The 27649-nt window shown below is 36.9% G+C and overlaps 1 protein-coding gene across 3 annotated transcripts in view; it reads right to left on the bottom strand.

The window, feature by feature from the left end:
• Positions 1 to 1393: 1393 nt before the first annotated feature.
• The window catches only part of LOC126733810 (protein SERAC1), a 67974-nt gene continuing 41718 nt past the window's right edge, over positions 1394 to 27649 (bottom strand). For 2 of the 3 annotated variants that reach the window (XM_050437221.1, XM_050437223.1), the window contains 6 exons: positions 23719 to 23988; positions 20445 to 20690; positions 20156 to 20374; positions 7846 to 8004; positions 7577 to 7790; positions 1394 to 1568 (listed from right to left, as the gene is read on the bottom strand). In XM_050437221.1, coding sequence (XP_050293178.1) covers positions 1478 to 1568; positions 7577 to 7790; positions 7846 to 8004; positions 20156 to 20374; positions 20445 to 20690; positions 23719 to 23988 — 1199 coding nt within the window. In that variant the 3' untranslated portion in view covers positions 1394 to 1477. The remainder of the gene's footprint in view (positions 1569 to 7576; positions 7791 to 7845; positions 8005 to 20155; positions 20375 to 20444; positions 20691 to 23718; positions 23989 to 27649) is intronic. The other variant, XM_050437222.1, reaches the window with a different exon arrangement.

Here is a 27649-nt window from a genome sequence, read left to right as displayed (position 1 = left end):
AAACCCTCTTACCGGATATATGCCATCCTGCCTGAAGGCCAAAAACTTAGCAAATCTACGCTGAACAGATTCAAGGAGACCAACATGATTCTGATAGAGCGGGTTCCATATAATGCAGCCAAACTCCAGTTTTAATCTCACAAAGCAACAGAAAAGTAGTCTTAATGTAGAGTCCAAAGTACTTCTAATTATGAACCCAAGCCTTCTCAGGGCTGACTTGACTGTGTTGTTGAAGTGTGGAACGAATGTAAATTCAGAGTCAAAGGTGATACCGAGATTAGTAATTTGCTCTAATCTACTCAAAATAGTATCATTAATAAAGTAATCAAAATTTAAGGGTGTTTTTGATCTAGAGTAACTGACCACACTACATTTAGCCTCATTCAAGCCTAACCTGTTAACAGCGCACCATACCTCCAATGTATTTAGGCAGTTCTGAAGAAAAACACAGTCCTCCAAACCATATACATTTAAATATAGCTTCAAATCATCGGCAAAAGCCAGCCTATGACAAGTGAGTGACTCAATCAAGTCATTTATAAAAAAACTAAACAGGAGCGGACCCAGGTTTGAGCCCTGTGGCACACCAGACGTTAAAAAGTTTCGATTTAAAGCCCTCATATTCGACATATTGAGATCTACCAGTCAAGTAGGAATGAAATAAATTAAATAATCTCCCTGAAAAACCATACCGAGTTAATTTATGCAGCAAAATATAGTGATCTATCCGATCAAAGGCCTTTTGGAAGTCGGTATAAATAACATCGACTTGAGTATTAACATTAAGTGATTCACAGATGTGGCTAGACAGACAGGATAAGTTAGTAACACAAGATCACCCGATAAAAAATCCATGCTGGTCTACAGAGATGAGTTCTTTTGCGTGACTAAATAGCGACCGATTCAGGATAATTTCGAAAAGTTTTGAGAAGTTACAGAGTAATGAGATTGGCCTGTAGTTCACGATTTGATCAGAGTCCCCAGCTTTTAAAATAGGTATTATTTTAGCAGTCTTCCAAATTTCAGGAATCTGTTCTGTTGACAGTATTAAGTTGAAAATGTAGGTCAGCGGATCAGTCAGGACACCAATGCAATCTTTAAATGTCAAGTAATCCCAAAAAATTACATTTCTGGCGATCCTAAGCTGGGAATGTTAATGGTAAAAATTTTTTTGCACTGTAAATAGCGATTCAGTTATTGGGCAAAATAATAGTACCAAAAACAGTTTTTTTTTTGCTCTAGAGCCCAAAGTAGATAAAATAGGAAAGGTTAAATTTCCGTCCCTGTCCGTTCCTGACCCTTTCAGAGTTTAAATCAAAATTTTATATAAATTCAATAACAAAATGCAAAGAAAATATTTGTATGTGGGTAACGAATAAAAACGCTATAAAACTTAAATAAAAATTATATTTAAATATAAAACATGTTTTACAAAATGGTAAAATAGTATCACACAGTTTGATGAGCGTTTTATTAATTAGGACTCGAGCTGCTTCAGTTCGGGATTTTTGGCATTTTGCTTAACTTGCTTGATGAGATGAAGAACTTTCTGGTACAGGAAAGAATACCTTAAAATGTTAATGTAAATTAATGTCATTCTCTAAAGTCTAAACAATTATTTATAAAGCAAAACAATCGTAGTAAAAATTTCTCAAACCATGAAAAAATACCAGTAAATTTACATATTAATATACATATTAGCTGATGTTTAATACATATTCAACTTAATTTGATTTAACACAGTCGACAATGTATACAGGCTAATTCAAAACTATAAAGTACTGGATTTGTAAGAGAAATCAATGAGTTTTTCAATATTATAGTGTTAACAAAAATAAATATACCATGTATAAAATAAATACACACCCCACAAAAATTATCGCATCACTAGTATTTTAAGATATTTTTAATATTTTTTGGGACAATCTGTATATGTGTCATCTTAAAAGATATTTCTGATTTCTTATCATGGACAAAAAATGATCGAAATTTCTTACATATTTTTTTTTGAAGCAAAAATGCTCGCGTAGATTATTCCTGTGTTGGGGAATGCATTGAGATCGAAAACGTCCTAAGCAAATAGTGTTATTCTAAAGGGAAAATTTAAATTTATTGTTAATAATGGATGTGCCTGAACGTTTAACAAGACATGTGACTAATAAAGAAGCCGCTAGAATCATCGCGGTCATAGAAGATGGCCGCAGTCAAAGATACATCGCTCGGATAATGGGAGTTCAACAAAGCCCCATATCCAGAGTTGTTAATCACTACCAAGAAACAGGACAAATATCCAGACGACCTGGACAAGGCCGCAGAAGGGTAACTTTGGCAATAGATGATCGTTATTTAAGGTTAACGGCTTTAAGAATTAGGCATACCATCTCTAGAAGACTGCAAACAGATCTGTTGGAAAAATTAATAATGTCTGTAATGTCCGAATAAGCCTATAGACAGTTCGAAATAGGCTGAGAAAAGCAGGTTTACGAGCCAGAGTGCCAGCTAGAGGTCCACGTCTTACCAGAGAACATTGAGTAGCAAGATTGCAATTTATTAGAGAACACGAAAATTGGAATATTCAAGATTGGTCCAATATCTTATTCACGGATGAATCAAGATTTTGTCTATATTCATCAGGTAGGCGTGTACCAGTATATAGGCGACGTGGTGAACGGCACGATCAGGTTAATTTTTGTCAAACTGAAAGCTTTGGCGGTGGCTCTATCATGGTTTGGGGAGGAATTTCTTTTGAGGGTCGCACGGAGCTAGTACCTGTGAATGATGGAAGACTAAATGCTGACAGGTACATAACTGGTATCCTAGAACCCCATGTAGTGCCCTATATGCCATATACCGGTGATAATTCCGTGCTAATGCTCGTCCACACGCTGCTAGAGTTGTTCGGCAATACTTAGAAGAGGTCGAGATACCCACCCTAAATTGGCCTGCACGTAGCCCGGACCTTAATTCGATAGAACATGTCTGGGACCATCTAGGATGGCAAATTCAGCAACATCCAGCATCAATAAGAACACTAGATGATCTTCAAAATGTTCTTTTTGACTTCTGGGCAAACGTGCCGCAAGAATACCTTCAGAACCTGTTTAGAAGCCTTCGAAGACGAATGGAAGCTGTAATTAGAGCCAGGGACGGTAACAGACGCTACTAGAAATTCATTGGCTTAAATAAAGTTAATTTTTTTTGTATACATGTTTTGAACAATTTTTTTGATTTTTGTATGTTTTGGTAAATTAAAATGTTTGTCCTCTGTAGATTGAACTGATTTAAAACAAATGTTGCAAAAGTCGTATTATTTGGTGATTTAATTATCAATATCAATAAAATTTAAAAAAACAAAGATGTTTTTGAAAGTACACCAGTCTCACTGGGTTGAATTTATCTAACGGGTTTTGAGGGCTAATGGCAGAAAGTATAAAAAGTATCCTAGACTAATATATGATAAGGTAATTGTCAAAGGCTAAGGTATTGCTTGAGTAGTTAACTTTTTTTATGGATTCACCCAGTATGTCCAAGCAGGGTTAATTGTTTAAAAATTATAACAAGTGATACGATAATTTTTGTGGGGTGTGTAGTTGTTCCATTGTTATTTTAAATGGAACATTGTTATTTTAAATGGAACATCCTGTATGTAATTAAATTTTTTGATTCTACACAAAATTATAAACATTTTGATGTATGGCATCTGACATACTTTTAGTCAACTGTTTCTAAGATACGCGGTTTTGAAAATTGCCATTTTTATGAATTTAAAAGCCTCTTTTTTTTGTTTTTTGGCCTTGTGCTTGGCACATTTAGCCACGTGTTCAAATATAGGAACTCATTCATAAGACAGGGTGTTTCAGAACTATGGGATCAAACTTCTAGGGGTTATTCAGTGCACTAGTAGAAAACATTTGAGTATAGGATCCCATGTCCGGAAAAGTGTCACTATGGCACTACGGCCCTAAGATCCCTTAAAATTTAGAAGAACGATGAATTGCCTAAATAGGATTTAATGATTTTAATTTTTTCCTTTTGTAACACAATAATTGTTTAAAATGTCTTCCTCCAACCTGAATTCTACGCGTCCAATTCTACTCTGCACTCACAAGGCAAAACACCGCCATATTTGCCAAGGGTGAATTCGTCGATGGGAGAAATTTCGTTTCCCCAACGAATTATAAATAAAATTCTTAAAAGCGTAAACACCAACAAAGCTTCTGGACCCGATGGAATTCCAGCCCTAGTACTAAAACGTTGTGCAGACGAATTGACTCCTCCCTCATGTAGACTGTTCACGGCATCGTATAAACAGGGCTCATTTCCAACAAGCTGGAAAACTGCTCAAGTGCAAGCTGTACCCAAAAAGGGTAAGAAGACGATGCCGTCCAATTACCGCCCGATTGCACTAGTTCCAGTAATATCGAAGATTATGGAGAAGGCAGTCAACCAACACCTGTTAAGATATCTGGAATCATCTGGACTAATCAGCGATCATGAATACGGCTTCCGAAAGCTTAGATCCACCGGCGATCTTCTGGCTTACGTCACACACTTGTGGACGGAAGCCATGGAGAAGCACGGCGAGTCCCGCTCAGTCGCTCTTGATATTTCCAAGGCATTTGACAGAGTGTGGCATGAGGGACTACTAACCAAGCTCTCCTCAATCGGCATACAAAACTCATTATTGAATTGGATCAAAAGTTTTCTTGAACAACGAACAATCCAAGTAGCCGTCGATGGACACCTCTCCGACAAATTTAACATTAACGCTGGAGTCCCTCAAGGATGCATTCTATCCCCCACCCTTTTCTTGATATATATCAACGATTTGCTAGAAACCACTGTCAATCCAATCTACAGCTTTGCGGAGGATATCACACTTATTTCCACATTTAAGTCCGCCAAACCAACGACAGCCGCAACTTCTCAGAATCTTAGGCAGCAACAAGTAGCTTCAACCAACAACGATATTAGAGCAATCTTGGAGTGGGGCGATAACAATTTGGTCAATTTTAACGCTAAAAAAACGCAGGCTGCAGTATTTACGATGAAGACTAACGTTGATGGCTCGGAGCTGGTTATGGCAGGGAAAACATTGCCAATGAAATCATCTTTACATCTTCTAGGAGTCGAAGTCACCAACAGTGTGTCCTGGCATGACCACGTTGCCGAGTTCGCTAGGGCAGCTTCCAAAAAACTCGGAGTGCTTTTCAAAACGAAAAAACTGTATACACCAGAACAGCTGCTGACTCTTTATCAGGCTCAAATACGCCCTTCCCTCGAGTATTGCTCGCATGTCTGGAGCTCTGCACCCAAGCATAGTTTAAAGCTGCTAGATTCTATACAGAAGAGAGCTATCCGTCTTATCGACAAACCAGAACTGACAAAGAGTCTGGATAGTCTGGAGCACAGGAGAAAGGTGACTGATCTCTGTTTATTCTACCGTTATTATCACGGTAAGTGCTCCTCTGAGCTGGCAGGCCTGATTCCACCCAGGGCTGTTCCGGCAAGAAGGACGCGTCTAGCAGTTGCGGCTCATCAACATCGAGTCCACCTGCCTACCCCAAGAACGTCGCTGTATCGGGACTCATTCATCTGGAGAACATCTTCTTTGTGGAACGGGCTTCCACCTCACATATTTCCCGACGCATACAACCTGCAGCGATTCAAGATAAATGCCCACAAATATCTTCGCGCAAGCACCACTCCAAGAGTGACATAGGACTTTCCACTTGTGCTTGTGTTTACCATAAAAAAAAAAAAAAAAAAAAAAAAAAGAATACGCTGATTTAAAGGTCGCACATGATTTCGGCGGATTTAACTAAAAATTCGATACTCGTTTTGAATGGTATCAAATGCTAATTGGTCTAATTAAGTCTTGTTCTATTTCTACTCGAATTTCGTAGACCAAAGACTTTACATATTCTCACAGAAAAAATCTAGTGAAGTTAGATCAGGTGACTTAGGAGGCCAAGAAACTGCTCCATCTCTGGCAATCCAATGGTGCCCAAATCCTCACGTACTTGTATAGTAAAGCGACCACATTAACTGTCGAACGTTTATTGGAAGATTTTTTTATTCAAGTAATGCCAGTAGTTAGGTCCTGTTAATCGTTCCGGTAGAAGGTATGGGCCAATTAAGTAATTATCAACAATGTATACGTTAACACACCAATTTTCTATGAAAAATTGCATGTGGATTTTCTTCGTCTTAAACATATTAGCTATTCCTACTACTAAGAATATCTTCTCTTGTGAAAGAGGCTTCGTCAGTCCATAAAATATAGCATAAGAAATTTGTTTGTGCAGCGATTTACATTGACAAAATTGAACACTAGCATGATAATCGACTGCAGTCAATCCTTTCTGGAAATGGTAAGTACAAAGTTGTTGGTGGATATAGAATGCAGCTACAAAAAACAATCTATGTTATCGTTTTTAAAGATAACAACACACAGCCGCCTGTAGCATTTGTATCAAGTACAAAAGCCAAAAATAAAATGCAATAAATCCTATTTAAGCAATTCATCGAATAATTTCTTTTCCGGACATGGGTCCTTATACTCAAATATTTTCTACTGTTGCACTGAACAACCCTAGAAGTTTGATCCCATAGTTCTGAAACACCCTGTAGAACAAGTTGCTAATATAGTATTTCAAAAATTATACTATTGGGTAGTATGACATTGTATTCTATTTGTATTTAATAAAAAGAGTATAAAAAAAAGAGTAGTGCAAGAAATATTAATATTAGGGATCTTAGACAGGGTCATACGCTTCTCGTCTTGGAGCCAATGCAGGACATTTTTTAAAAGGCAAAACATAGGGGGGCTCGGATAGGTAGGTAAGCAATAGGGAAAAAACAAAGAGATCTCTCTCACTTTAACCAAATGGTGAAAACCCCTCACACACTATTCGCGAACAGTACGAGATTACCTTACCAACATTTTTCCAAATAGATAATTGGAAGGGGGGGTTTTATTGAATGGCCAGCAAGGTCGCCAGATTTAACTTTATTGGATTTTTATTTATAGTGTTATCTAAAATTTATTTAAATAAACCTGAAAGTTTAGAAGAATTAAAAAATAGAATTAGAGCCGAAATACAAGAAATCCGGCCTCAAACAATAAGTAAAGTATTTTGAGAATTTGAATATCGACTTGGTTACTGTCAGGAAATTCATAGATTGGGGGGACATAAAGTCAGTGGTCTCAGATTATGTTTATTTAAAAAAAAAAAATCTAAAATAAAAAATTTTTAAAAAATCTACTACATGTGTTTCGCTCTAAGACATCATCAGATCGGTAGAGCTATTTGTTTAACACCATAAACATTTAAGTTAAAATAAATATATAAAAAATATTACTGACGTTTACATTATATCTGGTTTCAAAACTAAATACTAAATTTTAGTTTTGAAATCGGATATAATGTGTATATAATGGCAAGCATAAAACTGCGTAACAATCGACTAGTTTTTAATAATCCATATAAGTACGCGATGTAACTAAAATTTTGCGGCCGTCTCCTCTACGAATAACAATTTTATATAAAAAAAATATTTTTAAGATTCGTACCTGTTTTCGGGTTTACAAATTCCTAAATGATCTTGCGGAATTTCGTAATATTCTCCAACTCCAGGATTACCAGATTTGAGATCGACAAATCGAAAGTTAAATTTCATCGCCGTTACCACCGTCGATTTCAGTTCGACAAAACTGACGACACGCATTGGCACTTCTTTAACAATTTTCAAAAACTCTTCGTGCATTTCTTTGAGCCGTGGCGAATCTGAAAAATTTGTTTTCACATTATGTTAACCCTAAAATGTCGGTTTATCACTTGCTTTCTTTTAGTTCTTGCACCTCTACTGACGGCCATAGAACAAGGGACACAGCATTACTTAAATTTGCCATTTTCGACCCAATATGTGGCGTACTGTAAAAGACTATTCCTCTGGTGTTCATGCAGAGACTTCTTAATTTAGGATCGGCACTATTAAATCCTAAAAAAATTAAAATGGACTATAATAAATTTAAATTTCTGTATAATATAAAAAAATTATGTAAAATACTTATTTCAAATAGGCAGAGTTTAATAAAATGCATATTTTCGAGAGTTTTGTGGTCATCCATGGGCCTAGGTAAACTTAGTACCTAGTTAATGAATAAAGCGAGAAAAAAAGGTAGAATTCGAGCACGACTGTGCAAAGTACTGTCCAAGGAACCTGGAACTAAAGTGAGATCGCTGTCACTTTCAGATGGCGGCTTTACCACCAACGAACGGGAGTCACTGGAGGTCATGCTGCGCACTCATTTCCCAGACTCAACTCATCTCGAGCTCCGATTCGCTTAGAGTTCGAGACTGCTAGAAGAATAATTACCTACGAGAGGGTGAAATGGGCAATCAAGACATTCCCCTCCTTCAAATCTCCGGGAATGGATGGATTATATCCATGCCTTTTGCAAAACGGGTTAGAAGTACTAACCCCACACATAGACTATTTAGGACGTCCCTTGCTCAGGGCTACGTCCCAAAGTTATGGCGTCAAGTGAAAGTCGTCTTCATTCCGAAACCCGGAAAAAGCGATTTTACAGATCCCAAATCGTACCGACCTATCAGCCTTACCAGCTTTATGCTGAAGGCGATGGAGAGGCTGATTGATCGGTACCTTAAGGAAAGCATCCTGATCAAAAAACCACTGCATGTGCACCAATACGCCTATCAGACGGGCAAATCCACGGACCTGGCCCTACACCACCTCGTGAGGAAGGTGGAGGGTGCTCTGGGTAGTGGCAAGGCCTGTCTGGGTGCGTTTCTAGACATTGAAGGGGCGTTCGGCAACACCCCTTTCGCATTAATCTGCCAAGCACTCGAGAGCCGCGGCTCAGAACCCTGTTTGGTTAGCTGGATAGAGGCCATGCTCTCGAAACATCATGTATCTGCCCAGCTCAACAACGAGATTGTCGAAACGTTGGCGGCTAGGGGCTGCCCGCAGGGAGGAGTATTGTCCCCTACCTTGTGGTGCCTGATAAATCTTTTAAACAATGCTGGCCTATACACACAGGCCTACGCTAATGATCTGGTAATCCTTTGTCCGGGGAAAGACGCTGTCTCAATGCGGGGCCCTATGATGAGAGCCCTGCGTATGGTGGACATATGGTGCCTCTCGGGGGGTCTCAGGATTAACCCCAAAAAAGCTATTATTCACGAGTAGACATAACTTTGGCACGCCCCCTGTTATATAGGTGGCGTGCAGCTGCATTACTCCAGGACAGTTCGATCCCAAACTCTCCTGGCACGATAATGCAGACACCAGAATGAAGAAGGCCACCTGCGCGCTATGGGCCTGCAGGCGGGCTTTCGGCAATACTTGGGGTCTGTCTCCTAAGATCCTCCACTGGCGCATTGTGAGACCTTTTCTCACATACGGGGCTATCGTTTGGTGGCCATGTACGGAGAAAGCGAAAATTCGTGCTCAACTGGACAGAGTCCAACGTCTTGCAAGTCTCAGCATAACGGGTTCCATGCGGACGGCGTCAACTAGAGCGTTTGAGACTCTGCTGAGCCTTCCGCCTCTGGACCTCGTTGTGCAATTCGAGGCAATGAGGACTGCGTACAGGCTATACGTCCTCGGCGAACTACGTGCTGGCGAGACCGGTCACGCAAAAATTTGGTCATGGGCCATACAGGAATGTTCTCTCCTTCTGATGGGCAGTGACTGCATGGCTCCAGTGACTGTGGACTGCGAGGGACTCGTGACGCACATTGCAGGCAGAGAGGAGTGGCAGCATTCCAACAGACCTGCATTGCTAAATAGGGAGACCATCTGGTACACAGATGGCTCCAGAATGAATAACAGAGCTGGATCAGGGCTTTGTGGTGGGATCCCACATACCAGTAGGGCATACTCGCTGGGGGAGCACGCCACTGTCTTCCAGGCTGAAGTATTCGCTGTATTAAAATGCGGACAGCAAATCCTAAGCTGCGGACACCGTAATACAGTCGTATCAATATGCTCGGACAGCAGAGCTGCCATTAAGGCTTTCACGGCCGCAAAGGTAAGCTCCAAGCTTGTACTAGAGTGCATAAAAGTCCTGAAAAAACTGGTGCAGGTTGGCTGTAGGATTCAGCTCGTCTGGGTACCTGGCCACACAGGCAATGCAGGTAACGAGGAAGCGGACTCTCTTGCCAGACTGGGATCCGCGAATGTGCCGATGGGGCCGGAACCCATAGTTGGTATTGCCAAATGCGTTGCGGTCGCGTCAATGAAGGATCTGCTGGACAAGTGGATCCACCGAAGATGGACTGAGTCCCCTGGTATGAGATAGGCCAAAGCGCACATAGGTAGGCCATCTGCCTGTCTCACCAAAAATCTACTACGCCTAAAAAGACGCAAAATTCGGCTAGTGACCGGTCTTTTAACCGGTCACTGGCATTTAAGAAGCCACCTCCATACTATCGGTATTGCGGACATCCCGGAATGCCGATGGTGCTATGAGGAGGATGAAACCGTTGACCATGTAGTCGGGGAGTGCCGAGCACTCACGCGCGCCAGGTTCAAATACTTGGGTAACACTTTCAGAGTACCGAGTGACTTTAAGTCCTTCAGACCAGAGAGCCTTATCGGTTTCTTTAAGGCCGTTGGGCTCTGGGTAACGGGTCCATCAGGAGACCTATATGCACAACTGCCTTGGCATCCCACTGTTTCGTCAATTCAATTCAAGGTAGAGTTCGAAGCTAGAAGAAGGGTACCAGGTAGGTGCAATGTTTAAATGTAACGCAGATTAGCATAATATTAAATACACTAATTTGCCAGGTAATTTAAACTTTATTGTGCTTCCACCAAGTGATGGGGGTCGATCTAAATAAATAAACACACAAGTTTAATCCTTAATAACTTTTTCAGTATTGCATCGATTTTATTGATAATTTTTTGCCGAGTTTTAGGAAGCTACAAAATTTTCCAACTGATCTGCTGTTATACAGGGGTTAATAAAAAGTTCAATCTTTCTCAAAACTTTTAAACAACCTATGGAAAAAATTCACTACTGAATAATGATTCATTTTGCTGCATTTTCAAGCCTCATCTTTTCTTAACAACTTGTTTTTTTATTCATGCCGATATATGTATTCTTAAAGAAAAAACTTAAAGGAAACAATACTTTAGTAGCAAGAATTTGTTTTTAAAAATATTGCAAAGTTGGCTGTTATGACATAAGAAATATGTAGAAGTTTCCATGGCACCGTGGCATGTCACAAAAATTGTGGTCAACGAATTACAGATTTAGTTTTGCTGTAAATTTTTGAATTTTTTGAAGCGTTTTTTAAGTTATTTTAGAAAGTGTGTTTCGGAGCTGTTGCGTAAGCGATACGCTTAAAAACTCTACTTATGAGGCGATGGTCATCAGATTAGGTATATTGCAGAAAGGTACGATATCCGATGCGATACGAAGGTTCAGCCAAACTGGTTCTTATCCAAGTACACTTGAACAAGGAAGACGACGTAGTTGAGGATCAATTTCATCTTCAAGTCTTCGAGAGTAAACAGCCTTTGCTCTAGCTTTAATAAGAGGACTGATAGATATTTGAGGTATCTTGGTTTCACCTGATACTGCTTAATACTGAAGAGCTTAGAAGAACATATGGGTCATTTATAGGAGAATATTTTACCTTGATGCACGACAATGCTCGATAGCGCACAGAACTAATAACAAAGCAATATTTAATAGATGTTGACGTTCATGTATTGGACTGGCCCTAAGAAGTCCAGACCTCAACCCTATTGAGTACTTGTGGAATATACTGGGAACAAGAGTTCAAGAGTGCAGATCTACGGCAAATTTCAAACTTTCGCTCCGTTAGAAGAAGCACTGACCAACGAATGGTAACAAATAGCCCAAGATGCGATTACTTCTTTAATTGATCTGTATCCGAAAGATGAGAGTTGTTATTTAAAATTGTGGGCAAAATACCCGAGATTAAAAAAAAATGTGTTTAATTTTAATTCAGATTAACTGGTTAAATTTTAGACATCAAAACTCACCCCTGAGTATGAACTTTAATTGGCTTATTTTGTCCATAAATGAGAAAATAAAAATTACATACACATACAAACGGTGGCCAATTGAATAAATTTAGATTGAATTGGGATCTCTGAATTTGGGATTATGTAACATACCACCAAACGTAGCATGAACTTAAACAAAGTTGCTGTTTATTCATTCTAGTCTTTCAATGTTTTAAGCATTTTGTAAATTGTTCTAAACTTGTTTTCTCTTAAACTGAGTTTAAGTACTTATTATAAATAAGCAGTGGCGGCTCGTGGGAAAAAAAGTAAGTGAAGATCTGCATGGCCCAGAAAACAGTATTATAGTTAAAGCTGACTTACCTAGTTTTTATAAATCAAGTCGATCCTTCGGTCCTTTAGGGAAGCGAATCGGTTAATAATATCCTCGTAAAACGGATGTTGCATTTGCATAAGTTCTTTTAATAGTTCTTTATGTAGTGAAATAATAGCCAAACTGGAAAGTCTTTCTTGTGAAATAGTATTTCTTGTAAATGTTTTTAGCCTTTTTAAACAACATGAAAAACTCCTTTCTACGGACATGCTTGTCGATGGAATGGTGAGAATTAGACAAAATAAATTATAAGCTTCCGTAAAAATGTCTTTATTTGGTTTTAATTTTATTATTAGTTCTTGCAAATTCACATTTTTATAATTTTCATCGGCATACAGAAGACAAAGTTCATTTTTTAGTCTTTGTTGTTTTGTGAACTTTGTGCCATAAAATTCTAGTAAATTTTGAAAAGCGTCCGAAGGAAATGTTAAACTGTACGTTTCAAACTTTGTTGAATCTGCTAAGCATACAAATTTTAATTTCTCACAATCTTGAAAACGTACATCAATTTCTGATAAAATATAGTCATATATTTCAAAATATAAAGCTCTATATTGTTTGATAATTTCTATTTTGTTCATTCCAGCTTCAAATCTTTTCAATGTATTTATGGTAGTCAAACTGCTGGCTTTATCAAAAATTGTATTAAAAACTTATTCATTTCTTTTATTGCTTAACAATTGACGCGTTCCTTTTATTTAATTTAAACAATAATTAATATCCAGGGATTTTTTTTGAAGAACATCATATAAAATATCTGTTAAATTGAAAATATCGCTAAACACTATTGCTAAAAATGTAAACTCAAAGTCATTAAACTCTCTTAAAAAGCCTAAAGCCAACTGAACTGATTTACAATCTGACTCTTCAGAATTCATAATATTGTCAAAAGTCTGTTACAGTTTTTGCCAGTCATCAATAATTACGTTGATTAATTTTGAATTAGAAGGCCATCGTGTCTCTGTAAATGTTGGCATACGTCTAGCTGATGTAGACGCCAGAGCGTAGGATCGTTTTGGTGAACTATGGAAAAATGATGGAATTCCTGCAATAGTTGCAAAAAAATGCGGCATTTTGAAATCTTCCTAAAGCTTTGTTGTAAAACAAGATTAAGTCGGTGTGCTAGACAATGCACAAAAATTGCTTGTGGGGCATGTTCTTTAATTTTTTGCTGAAGTTCATTCAAATGCCCTGACTTCACATTCGCTCCATCATAACACTGTCCTATTAGCTTATCTTTGTATTCTAAAGGTTCTAAAACTGTTGCAGCCATAGTGAACAAATGATCAGCGGTTTTCCCAGCACTAACATCATAAAATCCATAGAACCTTTCTACTAATATCCCTTGAGAATTAACAAATCTTAATATTATTGATGACTGTGAGGTCTGAGTTATGTCAGTAGTGTCATCAATTTGGAGGGAAAAAAATAGTATCCTTAATTTCAGATCTAATGTAGTCACTAATGTAATTTGAAATACATTCAATTATCTCATTTTGAATTGTTTTTGACTTCCCACTAAAAACATTTTTAATTTTGTTGTAGCGGTTTTTGGTGCTCTCCAGAATCTGCATGTTTATGCAAGGACCTAATAATATTAATAAAATCTGTAAAGCCATCCCTATTCCATACAGATTGTTTGTTTGAAAATAGTAAACAGGGCCAGCAATATAATCTTTGCAGCACCGTGCTGCTACACAGCCAATTAAATTCGGTAAACCAAGAAGGCTTAAAATTAATATTATAAGACTTGCCTCTTTTCTTTGCTTCCTTTTTTAATTCTATGCTTAGAATATTGGTTGGTCGACTATATAACAGCACATCCCTTTTATCTTCATCCATCCAATGCCTGAAGGGAGTTTCCAGTATGTTGCACACTACGTCATTAATCGGGTTCATTTTTATTTAGTTTATTATAAATATTGTCTAAAAAAATCTTAAACACGAACCAATATCCAAATTCAATCTCCACAACCGCAAAAACTCCAACACACTACTAACTAATATCCAAAATCCGAAAAAATCCAAACTAACCACAAATAAACGCCCGACACCGCGAAAAACAACAGGTGAATATCAAACAGATTGATCTGCACCCGCCTCAATTTCTTATGGCCGATTATGCGATGCCGCGTGAGCACGAACTTATAAATATACCTGGTATTTGGTGAGGTTCTCAAAACCGAATTATTGTGAATTGTCCGTCTGTGTTGTTAATAATAGAATAATATATTGAGTTGTTGACAGAGTAATATATTTTTACTCTATAAACCTTTTATAATTACAACCCCTCATAAAATCATGTATATTTTGATTTTTATAGATGGTTGTACCTATTAATGTGAAAACACTGTACATGGAAAGAAAGTAAAACTCGTTATAGTAACAAAATAGTTTTTAACTGAATTTGTTAAGTAAATACAAGCAAAAATTTAAATGAATATCATGATTTTCATGGTATTAGGATTTATAAGATTCAAGATTATCAGATTGTTTTATTATACAAATATTTTAAAGTGCATGCATCTATTCCAAGTTGATTGAAACTTGGTTTCATTTTAGATGAGGATTACTTTCTTTTATAAATTTTAACGAAATTCTTAAAGTAGTATTAGAAAAATCACAGATCTAACGCAACTATCTTAAATTCTTACCTATATGTAACTTTCTATTTTGTATTTTTGTAAACATAACCTCTTAAAAACTTTAATTGTTTTGTTTCCCTACAGTTGGCACAACTAAAATTTGTCAGAGTGACCAACATCAAAGAATCGATATTTATAAGTTCATGCGCGCGAGGCTGACGTCACGTTGCCATGGCAACGGTGAAGGCGATCGCGGATATAACACGGGATCTTCACTTGGACATAAATTAGTATATTGGGGTTTTGCGGGTTGCGGCGCGGAACTGATTAATAGAATTTATTGTTTATTGGAAAAACTGATGTATTATTTAATAAAAACTAGTTATTTTGGTACTTTTTGATTGTCTTAGATCAAAAAAGAATACTCATATGTTGTTTTTATTTTCTTATTTTATTTATATTTTCTGGTGAAGCTCACCTTCACCTACTTTACCTGACGAGCCGCCCCTGTAAATAAGTCAATCTTAAACTTAACTTTTATTGTAAAAATGGCATTGGCCGTAAATATTTTTATTATCTTATATATAAAAAGACTTGTCCTAACTGATAATCACCGTGCAGTACAAACGGTAAAATTTAGAAATATGAAATTTGGGGACAACATTCCTATGGGGTGTACTTTTTTAAAAAACGGTGAAACACGTCATTTTTATTTTATTTTTTTACCTAATTTCCATTTTTTTGTTTTTTTTTTAAAGTGATTAAAACCACCCGTTAAGATTTTAACATCTTTTTTTATCCTTAAATTCATTGCTTTTCGGAAAAAAAAACTGCAAAATACTTAAATTTAATTACATTTTAATAAAAAAAAAAGATTCTCGAAAATTCCGCCACCCTGAAGGGGTGAAAACTTCTTCTACGAAAATTCTTTCATTGTAAACTTATAGCGTTGAAAATTGATCTTTTTTCATATTATTATGTATACCTAAGTAGTACATTTAAAATAAAAATTGTGATTTAAATTTTGTTTATGCCTGGGGTGTATTAAGGTAAACGGGGTTCACAACCAAAAAACTTAATAATTCTGGCACAAGAAGGCAAAACAAAAAATGTTGTTTACAAAGAAGTTCTTCAGTAGAACTTCTCTTGTGGAATTGAGTAAAAAAATAAAATAAAAAAATGAGGTGTTTCTCCGTTTTTGCAAAAAGTACTTAGTTTTGAAGCTATGATACATAAGGCGTGGTTTCAACCCCTTCCCGATGGAATTTCAAAAAATCCCTTCTTAGTGGACGTCTACATAACCATAGGAATGTTGTCCCCCAATTTCATATTTCTAGGTTTTACCGGTTGGGCTGCACGTTGATTATATAAGTCTTTTTATATACAGTGCATCCTAAAAGTTATGTCTAAATTCATTTAAAATTCAGGGGTGTGTTCGAAAAAAAAACGCTCGGATCCTTATTTCAAGTTGCGCATTTTTCTACGTGAAGTTTGTATATACAGGGTTGCTCAAAAATAAATTACGAGCATCAATTTAATTTTAAAGTCAACAGTTATCGAAAAAAAAAACGACCAAACATTATTATTGAAGTTCACCTTACGAGTCACTTTATCTCTCAGAATTTCTATACAGAGCAAAATTCCATTCATTCGTGTTTTTTTATTGTTGGCTGGTGACCGTGTATTTTCATAGAAACTGTATAAAAGTTGTACGCCGAACAGATATTATCAAGTGCGAAGTGTACGAGCAAAGTTGCGGTTTTCACAATGGTAAAGTTAACGGAACGAGAAAAAATAGAAATTCTGTGCATGGTTGGGTTTGGTGATAGAACACGTACTCAAAGAGAAGCTGCTCAATTATTCAATGAAATCCATCCTGATCGTCCTCCGATATGTCAAAAGGTGGTGAGTAGAATAGAGGCTACATTTAGAAAATTCGGTCATGTTAGAGATCTGCCGAAATCTGGTCGTCCTGCTCAAGATGAAAATGAACAACTTGACGTTTTGCTTTCTTTGGAAGAAAATCCATGCACTACTCCTCTGTCGCAGATTGGGGCAAATTTACACATGGCGAAATCTATAGTTCAACGAATAGTTAAAAAGCACAAATATCACCCCTACAAAGTTATTCCTGTGCAAAAGTTATTTGATGACGATTTCGATAGGCGAAATGAGCTTTGTATACGCTTACAAAACATGTTCAATCTAAATAATAATTTAGTATAGTAGTTTTAACCTCACTTGAAGAAGCAAAAACTTAAGACCCATAAAAATCATAAAGGATTCTGCCGCCGCGCCGTCAGAGGCGTGCGGTTATTTATAAAAATCTCTTGGTGAATAATAAAATAAAATAAAAATTTTTAAGTTAAAGTTAGAGTTTTACTGACTATTATATTATTATTTTTGAGATGAGAACTTATTTTTATGTTGCCTACTTAGGTACATTTTTATAACGCAGTAAAGTCGACTAGAATTATTCACACTCAAACACTTATTTATATTATTGCAAAGTACTCACCAATGCTTAACTAACCTTCTGAAAGACTATCCTCAGAAGTAGAATCATCAAGGCCAGGTTGAATTATTATTTGGGGTATGGGTGACAAAACGGTATACTCTCTTTCAGTTTTAATTACGTGCTCAACACAATTTTTCCATCTATTAGTTTTGAATTCTGACACAAATATGCGGATATTTTCAATAACTACCGCACTTAATTGTTGGTGAACTGTTGCACTTTCGGAGTTGTTTTTTTAATGTGCCCCATACTAGTTCAATGGGGTTAAAAATACAATAATATGGAGACAATCTTAAAACGGTGTGTCCATTATTCTTAGGAATGTTATCAATAACATACTCATTTTTAAAGTTATAACCTTTAATTATTAAGCAACTCCTTTTTCAAGGGGATTTTGTTAGGTTCTGGAGTGTTCTTAATTTTTATAAAAGTTATGATATCTTGTTTTTTAGAGCTGTTGTTTGGTATTTTATTTAATATCCTGGAATGGTAAGATGCATTGTCCATAACGATTACTGAGTTTGGAGGAATGTTTGGTAGGAGCTATTCAGAGAACCACTTTTCAAATAATGCCGCAGTCATGTCTTCGTGGTAATCAGCCGACGATTCAGAAATATTTTTTGCAGATAAAAGTAAAGCATTTTTAACAAATCAGCATAAAGTATGTTCATGATTCGCTTTCCTCTTGAACATGGCGTATTCAAAACACAATTTGTTGAACTATCAACCCAAATTTTCTCTAATCATTTCCAATGTTGGAACCAAGTTAGCCTTATAAAAGTTGTATACTACGCGCCGGATAACGTCTTTGGTAGCTTCATCAACTCTTCTAAGTTTTTAGCTGACTCTGTGAAGAGAAAAAGGACATCTCCCACTTTTAAAACGAGATAAATTGTCGACGACGGAATTAAAGTTAATTTATGAATACGTTTAATTATGGCATTTTCTGACATATCCGGACTTTCTTGTCTAAGGCAATTAAAAATATTTAAGATTACTCTTTGACACTAAACAAGTAAGTCTATGTCCAAACTCGCTGGATTCCTCACTAGCTACACTACTTGTCAATACTGTATCGGCTACCTCAAAAGGTCTCCAGAAAGCCATATTAATAAACATAAAAAACAATAACAACACTAAAATATTTATAGGAATTAACAAGGAAATAAAAACTATTTAATTATATCAAAAAAGAAACAAAAAACAATGTAACTCCACAAACTTTAACAAATCGCAAATTAAAAAACAAAGAAATATTATAATATGCATACAACACTCTCATTAAACATCAGAGCAAAACTAAAAGAGCCGCCTGCCTCGATTCGTCCTGCCACCTGTCACTGTCCTAAAACTTTAAAATAGTCGGCTCGTCAAAGGCGACTTTTTTTTTAAGGCGGCAGGGGCCCTGGGCACGGCATGCTTTAACATCGACACCTGCATTAGTACGCGTAATCCACACGGATTTGGCGATTTTTTAATGCGAAGCAATGTGTTTAAAACAGGCCCCGGTCTATAAGTCTTCCCGCCGGACCGCTTTTAATAGTTTTTATGGTCATTCAAGTGACTTTAAAACCACTATAACAAATATTATTTTTTCCGATGAAGACACGTTCTGCTTGAATGGCAGTGTGAACAGACAAAATTGTCGATATTGGGCAACAGAAAATCCGCATTGGATGATGGAGGTAAACACCTAGTACCCTCAAAAACTAAATGTGTGGTGTGGAATAGGGCTCGGAAGAGTAATAGGTCCCTTTTTCTTTGAACAGACTTTAATGGGACAAGTGTATCTCGATTTTCTCCAATTTGAATTAGTTCCAGCATTACTAGCTTTATTTCCAAATCCATTGGACCCAGACTATCCTAACGAAGAACTAATTTTCCAGCAAGATGGCACTCCTCCGCACTATGTTGCCACTGTGCGTACATTTTTGGATAAAACCTTTCCCAATCAGTGGATAGGAAGGAGAGGACCCATCGAATGGCCTGCTAGGTTGCCTAACCTAACACCAATGGAGTTTTTTTTGTGGGGATACCTTGAGTCGAAGGTATTTGTTAATAGGCCAAATAATCTAGACGACTTGAAAGAGAGAATTCGCAGAGAAGTGCGCGCCATAACTCCGGAAATGATTGAAAATGTGCAACGAAACTTTATTGATCGCCTCGGATATTGTCAAGCCATGAATGGCAACCATTTTGAACATTTAACTTAATTTTTGTTCTTTTTTTATTTGTTACATAAATCGTCTTTTTTTCGATAACTGTTGACTTTAGGTATAGGACATGATGCATGAAACATACGTAGAATTCCACGCGAAATTCAAAGATGAAATAAAAAAAGGTGCTTTCATTTGAAAAAATGAAGTTTATGGTCGTAATTTATTTTTGAGCAACCCTGTATATACAAACTTCACGTACAAAAATGCGCAACTTGAAATAAAAATCGACGGGTCCGAGCGTTTTTTTTTCGAACACACCGTTGAATTTTAAATGAATTTAGACATAACTTTTGGGATGCACTGTATAAGACCCACGAGAGCAACGCTGCGGGCATTCGGTTAGTATTTTTATAACTATGTAAAAATCTGAAAAGACTATATAGAAATCGAACTGAACACTATATAGACAACTATAGGTATATGGCTTTCTTACCTTTTTGAAGAATATTTTTTACGATAAGTCCGCCCATTGAATGCGTAATCCACACGATAGGTCTGTTCCCGACATCACAGTTTATAAGATTCTTAGCTATAAGTTCGCTTCTCTCATCTAAAGTCAATTTTTCCTTTTCTAATGGACATAGCGGAGTCCACATTGACAAGTTGGTGTCATAATTGATCCCAATAACGCGTATATTTTTACAGTCTTGACCTTTAAATAATACAAACGGACTGCTGAGTATGTTAATTTGTGATCATCAATTGGAGTCTACAAGACTTACCCAACCAATCCTTTGGCCAACAATACGTATAGACTTGATCCTCTTCGAAATTTTTCTTGACGGCAAAGTCATCTCCGGGACAAGTGAACGGCCCGGCACATTTCTCGTTGGCATTTACGGGAATGTCAGTCCATACGACTTCGTAATCCTGTATTAGTAGTTTTTCTTTAAGCTGATCCAGATACTCTTTAGCGGTTTTTCTTTTCTCAGTTGATGGCGTCATTTCCGTATCTGGCAGTAAACTTTCTGAAAACATAATTATTGTTTTAGGATACACTAAAATAATTCAAATAAACAGTCCAAGGGGCGTACCCGGGTAGAGGCCCCTAGAAGATAAAATAAACGTCAATTTTTTTCTGGCAAGTGGGAATTATAAACGTGTCACCTCTGCGCAAAATGAAGTGCTAGAAACAAAATATTTTTTCGGTCAGATATTTTGATTTAATATTTTTTTATTTATCATTAAATATTCTACAACATTCGATATAGTATACTGTTAGCGACTCAATATAATTTAAATCTCCCGCGAGACCGTCGCATCTCGTAGTTTCCACTCCCGACGAGACAATCAGAGCCATCAGGGATTAAAGCCGAATATAATTGGGACAAAACAAAATCTAGCGCTAACTATGTAGCGCGTAACTCGGTTCAAACCAATTTATTTCCAACCCGTGTGAGTCATACCTACTATCCAACCACAAAAAAAAATTACTAAGTCCAGGCAAGCAAATTTTGTTTTAAAAGATTCAGTGATTTGGTGGCCGCCAGCTTTTGGACAGTGGAGAAGGTAGTGGGAGAAATTTTAATAAGAGCGCCACTTGATTTAAATATTTTACACCAAACCCTGATATATTATGATGGTAATATAAGCCCCCCTTAATCAAGAAAATGATGACCTATATTTACGCTTGTACCTAGATCCTAAAAGCTGAAAATAATTTGGGAAAAACTCAAATAACAATCCATAGGTCCACTAGATTGATATAATCATCCAAGAATTTACATAGTCACTTCCATTTATATAAAAAAATTAAATTCCACTGAGATGGTGTTGGGATGACCAGAAGAAACCAGAGAATAGAGGAGAGAATGAGAAAAAGGAGAGGCCTCTAAAATAGAGGACAAAAAAAAATCAGTAAAATAAATATACAATCAATTCTATGGCAATTACCAATATGTTGCTACATACCTAAGGTGGTGAGCGAGGCCTAGAGTCTCGTTTTGTGGTTAGAAAATTTCAAAATCCCATAAATGGTGTGGGAGCAGCCGACCAAATCCAAAAATATCAGGTCAATCCGAAATCCTCTCGGCTACAACTTCCCACTAGACGTTCATCAAATTAAACCCCAAAACTTGGGAGGAATATTTTTCCATTCAACCGAATTCACGGCAAGATGAACTTAAATTTTCCTTAAAATCACAAAATGTCGACTGTTCTTTCTGATAACGGGATGGCTACCGGCTGGACAAGGAACTGACAACCGACCAGACAATGACAGGTGACACTGCCAGTGAACTTGTCACTCTCTCTCTTCGACACGATCTGACCCTGCCTCTTGGTGCAAACTACGCGGAGCCTCACTCTATCAAAATAGAAATTCCGCGATACCACAGCAAAATGATACTGCTCGGATGCTAAAACATAGAAAACTAACAAAATTTTCCCAACGGGGCTAGGAAATTCCAATTTTCCTCTTACGTCGCTCTGCCTGATTTATGACGCTCCGTCATCCGCCAAATGGAAACCAAGCTTTAATGGGAAACAGCAACGCTGCCAAACCTCCACAACAACAAGTGTGTCAATAGTCATTACTGTCAATCACAGTCACTGTCAATCGGCTAGTAGGGTTAGAAACCAGATGTCAAGGCACGTTTATTTACTAAAACTTAACTTGAAGAATTGAAGGGAAATATAGCAAGCAAAACTGGCGAGGCCAATTTCAAATCAATTAGGATACCTTGCCCAACATGATTCCGCTATAGAAAAAAGTATTTGTAAGTTTTCCTACACTAACGGATCACCATCTAAAAGCTCTTATTTACTCCACTCATAGCGCAATCTGTGGCACAACAGCACCTCTAGAAGTCCCTCCATACCCCAGACATATACCGGCCTCATAGGAACTCTTGACAAACAAACCAAAGGTCAGAGTGTTCCCAACACCAGGTACATGAATAGGGACTAAGGAAACATAATACAACTAACTCCACCGAGGTGTGCTGACAGGATAGGGTAGGTAAATACATTCCTAAAAATAATCAAACCCAAAAGCCTAAAAAAATAAATAAATTGCATTGCTATCAAACCCCAAATTCCATTTATAAAAACTGTAAATCACACAACCCTTCCAAGCCAATACCAAAAACCATAAACTTTTGCCCGAATTTATATGAAATCCCATGATACATGCTTAGGGCAAAATCTGCATGTAATAACTTAAATCCCATAATAAAGGTTTTGCCCACATTAAATATAAGCCTGTTTGCAGCACACCACTCCGATAAAATCTTAAGATCCTTAAAAACCTAGGCTTTAACATTATCAGAATCTCTATGATTCCATAAAATGGTGGTATCATCAGCAAACTGAACCACTTTGCCTTGCAGTTTTAATGAATCCAAATCATTTACACAGAGCAAAAATCATAGTGGTCCTAACACTGAACCCTGAGGTACTTCAGTTTTAAGGGATCTGGAATCGGATAAACATCCAGATACTGTAACTCTTTGGGTACGATTAGACAGATAGGATTCCAGCCATTGCAAATAATAAAAAAACGAATATTTTAAAATGCATGCTTTCATAAGTTTTAGAGAAAAATCACAAATCTAACGCAACTATCTTAAATTCTTACCTATATGTAACTTTCTGTTTTGTATTTTTTGCCATAACCTCTTAAAAACTTTAATTGTTTTATTTCCCTACAATTGGCACAACTAAAATTGGTCAGAGTGACCAACATCGAAAGGACACAATCACGCAAATGGCCCCCTAATAGTGGTCATTTAATTTTCATTGAATTGGCAGTCCAGGTATATTTATTAGGTTCGTGCCTATACCTTCTTACCAGCTGGGACCATCATACAGCTATTTCTAAACCTAATCTTTCGTGTGTTACGTATTTTTCTTTTATGTATTTTTGTCTAATATATAAGTATGTATTTTATTATATTATATTTTTCCTTTTATACAGAAAAAATGGGAATAAAGGATAGGGCCAAGTTCGGGAACTAGAAATGGTGACATGCCAGTTTATGATAAAAAAGGCCTTACCTTTTCCCCGCCTCTTACCAAGTAGCCCTAAAGCAGATTGATTTTTTCGTCTCTGCCTCCACGTAAAGAATACACCGCCAAGTAATCCGTGCACAAATATTACGTCCACATCTTGAATTCTTTTCGTTCGGGTGATGGGGTGTAAAATGTATAAATTGTTCGGGTATTGCGCATCGTTGTCGTCATCTAAGTTGGCCAGAGCACGTGCGGCTGGAATGGAGACCCGTACGTCGTCGTGTTTGGTCCAGGAAGATAAAACGCCAATCCAACCTAAAATATATTGACAAGTAAATAAAGTAAAACATAGATTTTGTTAATAATAATAATAATAATAATAATAATAATAATCAATTAAATCAATTAAATATATAAATGTACAAGTACGAATGCATGAACTGTATTAGATTCATGCAACTAAACTATAAAAGAATTGCTATATAATAAAAAAAAAGTAGTGAGTTTGAGAAAATAAATAATAAAAAATCAACACTATATTGGGATAAGAATCAAGAATTAATTTAAATCAAAAGAGCAGAAAAAAAATGAGTAAACAAATGTATTTAAACTAAAAACTAAACAACCTAGCCTCCCCCACCGACCATACGCAGGTGACTCAAAATAAGTGCCAAGTTGTCATGGCAAATGTCACAAGAATCAGCAATAGTGTTAAAGTTTTGACACATAAAGTGAATAGGACTCTGGTACAGAATGTTGGATTTGGCTGTGTCCCAAGTTAAAACCTGGACACTGTCTAGATCCTAGGCATGGTATATGAAAGCAAATCCTTTGCAAAAGGGATGGGCAGTCAATTTTATGGTTAAGTAAATTAAACAAGAATTTCACCGAATGCATTTCTCTCCTCTTTGCAAGTGACCGTTCAGTATATCTAGAGAGCAGCAGGTTATGGTTAAAAACCCCTTGGAGGATAGACTCCCATCATCCTTAAATGCCAAACATTTAAGGAATCGGCTGTAGTCCAACCTGGATCTAACAAATGCATAGTAAAGAGTTTTGGCAGTAGCAGTGTTCGAAAAAAGTTTGCAATTTCTAATAATAAAGCCCAGCATGCGAATAGCTCTAGAAACAGTATCTTAGATGTGAGGGATAAAAGAAAATTTTTGGTCAAAGGTAACTCCAAGATCCTTTCAACAGGTAGACCTTGCCAGAGACTCTCCATTAACTGAGTAATTAAAGACAACTGGACTTTTGATTCGAAAGTAGCTGGCCACATTACACTTGGAAACATTAAGGTTAAGCCGGTTCAAAGTGCACCAATGGTGTACAGTATTGATGTTCTCTTGCAGTTGACCACAATCTGCTATAGAGTCAATCCTATGGAAAAGCTTTAGGTCATCAGCATATGCCAACCGAGAGCAATTGAGGGTGGAGATCAAGTCATTAGCGAAAACGTTAAAGAGAAGGGGGCCCAAGTTAGAGCCCTGAGGAACTCCAGAGGTGGGTGAAAAACAAGCAGATCTAAAGCCTTCGACCACTACAAACTGAGAGCGGTCAACTAAATAGGAGTTAAGGAGCTTTATCAAGCGATCGGAAAATCCAAACTGGCCTTCAAGCTTATTTAATAGGATGAAGTGGTCAATCTGGTCAAAAGCCTTTTGAAAGTCTGTGTAGATAACATCGATTTGACCTCTATCATTAAGTGCTTCGCACACAAACTGAGAGAAGAATGCTAGGTTTGTAGTACATGAGCGGCCAGAAACAAAACCATGTTGATCGTTAGTCAGCATGGACTTAACCTTGGGAAAAATGAATTTATAAAGAACCAACTCGAATAACTTTGAGAAATTGCACAGAATGGATATAGGGCGGTAATTCTCAATTGTTCCAGCCTCGCCCTTTTTAAAGATAGGGCAAACTTTGGCCTGCTTCCAGATATTGGGAAAAATACCTGTGTTAAGGATCAGATTAAAAATGTGGAGCAGAGGGTCTGTAAGTGCAACAGAGCAGTCCTTAGCTAAAAAACTAGGAATTAGATCTGGGCCAGAGGTCATTTTGCTTTTGAGACACTTGCTCGCCATTATAATGTCGGTAGCCACGATGCGCGACGACGTCTATGCAAGTTAAGGGAGGTTCAGAGACGACAGGATGATCGCTGGGAAGTGAGTTCGTGTATACACTCCTGAAATAATCTCCAAAAGCGGACACAATACTGTCAGGCGTATTGTATGATTGGTTAGAAGATTTGAGACTGATTACGTTTGCTTCGAATAAAAGACCAAAATTCACTCGGATCGGAGGTTATTTTGTTCTTAATACTATGGATGTACATTTTGTAGGCTTGTGCAGTTAGAGCTTTAATTGTCTTGCGCAGAGATCTAAATATCTCTAGATGATGATTAGACTTGGAAATCTTAAAATCACGAAATGCTCTTTCGTTTTTATATATATTACGAATTATGTTAAAATAAAGAATAGATAACATGTTTATTGTACGAAAAATACTTCATGTTTAGAATTTGCACTCGATATATTTTCAATTTTTTTGATCAAAATAAGTTTTAAGTTATAACGATGTCTTAATATGTTAAATTAATATCGTAATTTTGGTGGAGTCTTGACTTTATGAAGATTTTCTGGACTCGGAGTTAAAGTTCACTGACTTCAATATTTTCCGTTAGTTTTCCTGTCAGGATTGAAGTTACACAAATACGGGGTGGCATTTTGATTCCTGTTCGTAAATGTTTTAAAGCCAGGTTATTACAGACCAGTGATTCAACCCTGGAACACAACTTTGTGCTTATATCATGCAGTGACAAGAATATCATTTTTGGTGCTGTCTACATCCCTCCTGCTTCTCCTTTATCAATTTATGAGGCATTTCCCTCTACATCCATGGATCTTATGAGTATTCATACTAGTTGTGATATTTTATTTTGTGGTGATTTTAGTCTGCCACATGCGGTATGGAGGAACTCTGTGAACGGACTGCATGTTCAGGCGGCTGATTCTATATCATCTGCAAATGTGCTATGTAGTTGTTGTAACTATCTTAATCTTGCAGGTGAATGGCTTGCCAAATTTGTTTGGTACATTTATTGATCTGTTATTCTCAAGTTTGTAAAATGTTGAAGTCATATATGCCACTGAAAATTTATCACCGGCATCAAATCACTATCCTGCTTGTGAAATAAGTATTCCTATTAATTGTGATTTAAATCTTAAGTATGATGTTGTAGCATTTTATTTTTCCATTTAAATTGATTTTTATTAAAGTAAGTTAAACGTTCACAATATGAATTGTTTTTAATTATCAAGTAAATAAGGCTACAATTACTCATGATTAATGTAACTGAAATACATTTTTATTGCTCATCTTAAAGTGAAACACCTGTTCAGTATACTGGTGGCGCTAGTATCGTTACGCCGCGGATTTCTTGATTTATTGGGTTCTGCTCCCTGCCTTGGTTCTTCATGGGTCTGTCACTTGTCAAGATCGATATCGATTGCCGCTTCCGATATTTCCGCGGATTTGATTCCCTCGTGTTGGTTTTTCTTTGTCGTACTGACTTTTTCTTCGGCTAGCCTTTTTGGCTCTTGCCTATTTTTTGACTACTAAAAGGTCTTTAGCTGGTATGTGTTTTGATGCTTTCTATCTTTTTTTGATTTGAAAGTCTCCGTATGGAGCTGTGCGGGAGAAAGAGGGATTTTTTGTTTGAAAATAATAATCGTGTGTTGGTAGGAGGGCACGTAAAACTTTACGACCCAACCAAAGAAGTGAGGATGCAAGTTATATAAAATATGCCATACTTTTGATTGATTGGAACCTTTTGCGAGGTGAGTGATAGGACATTTCTTTGTTTGTACCGGCATTGTGACATTGAACTTTGTTATTATCACTGAAAAATTGTTTCAGGGTTTTCTTTCCATTTCTTTTCCGTTATTATCTTCGATTGCTTCTTAACCTTACCACTAC

This window comes from Anthonomus grandis, chromosome 3 (assembly GCF_022605725.1).
Source record: "Anthonomus grandis grandis chromosome 3, icAntGran1.3, whole genome shotgun sequence".
Classification (NCBI taxonomy): Eukaryota; Metazoa; Arthropoda; class Insecta; order Coleoptera; family Curculionidae; genus Anthonomus; species Anthonomus grandis.
This window is presented reverse-complemented; position numbering and strand designations above follow the sequence as displayed.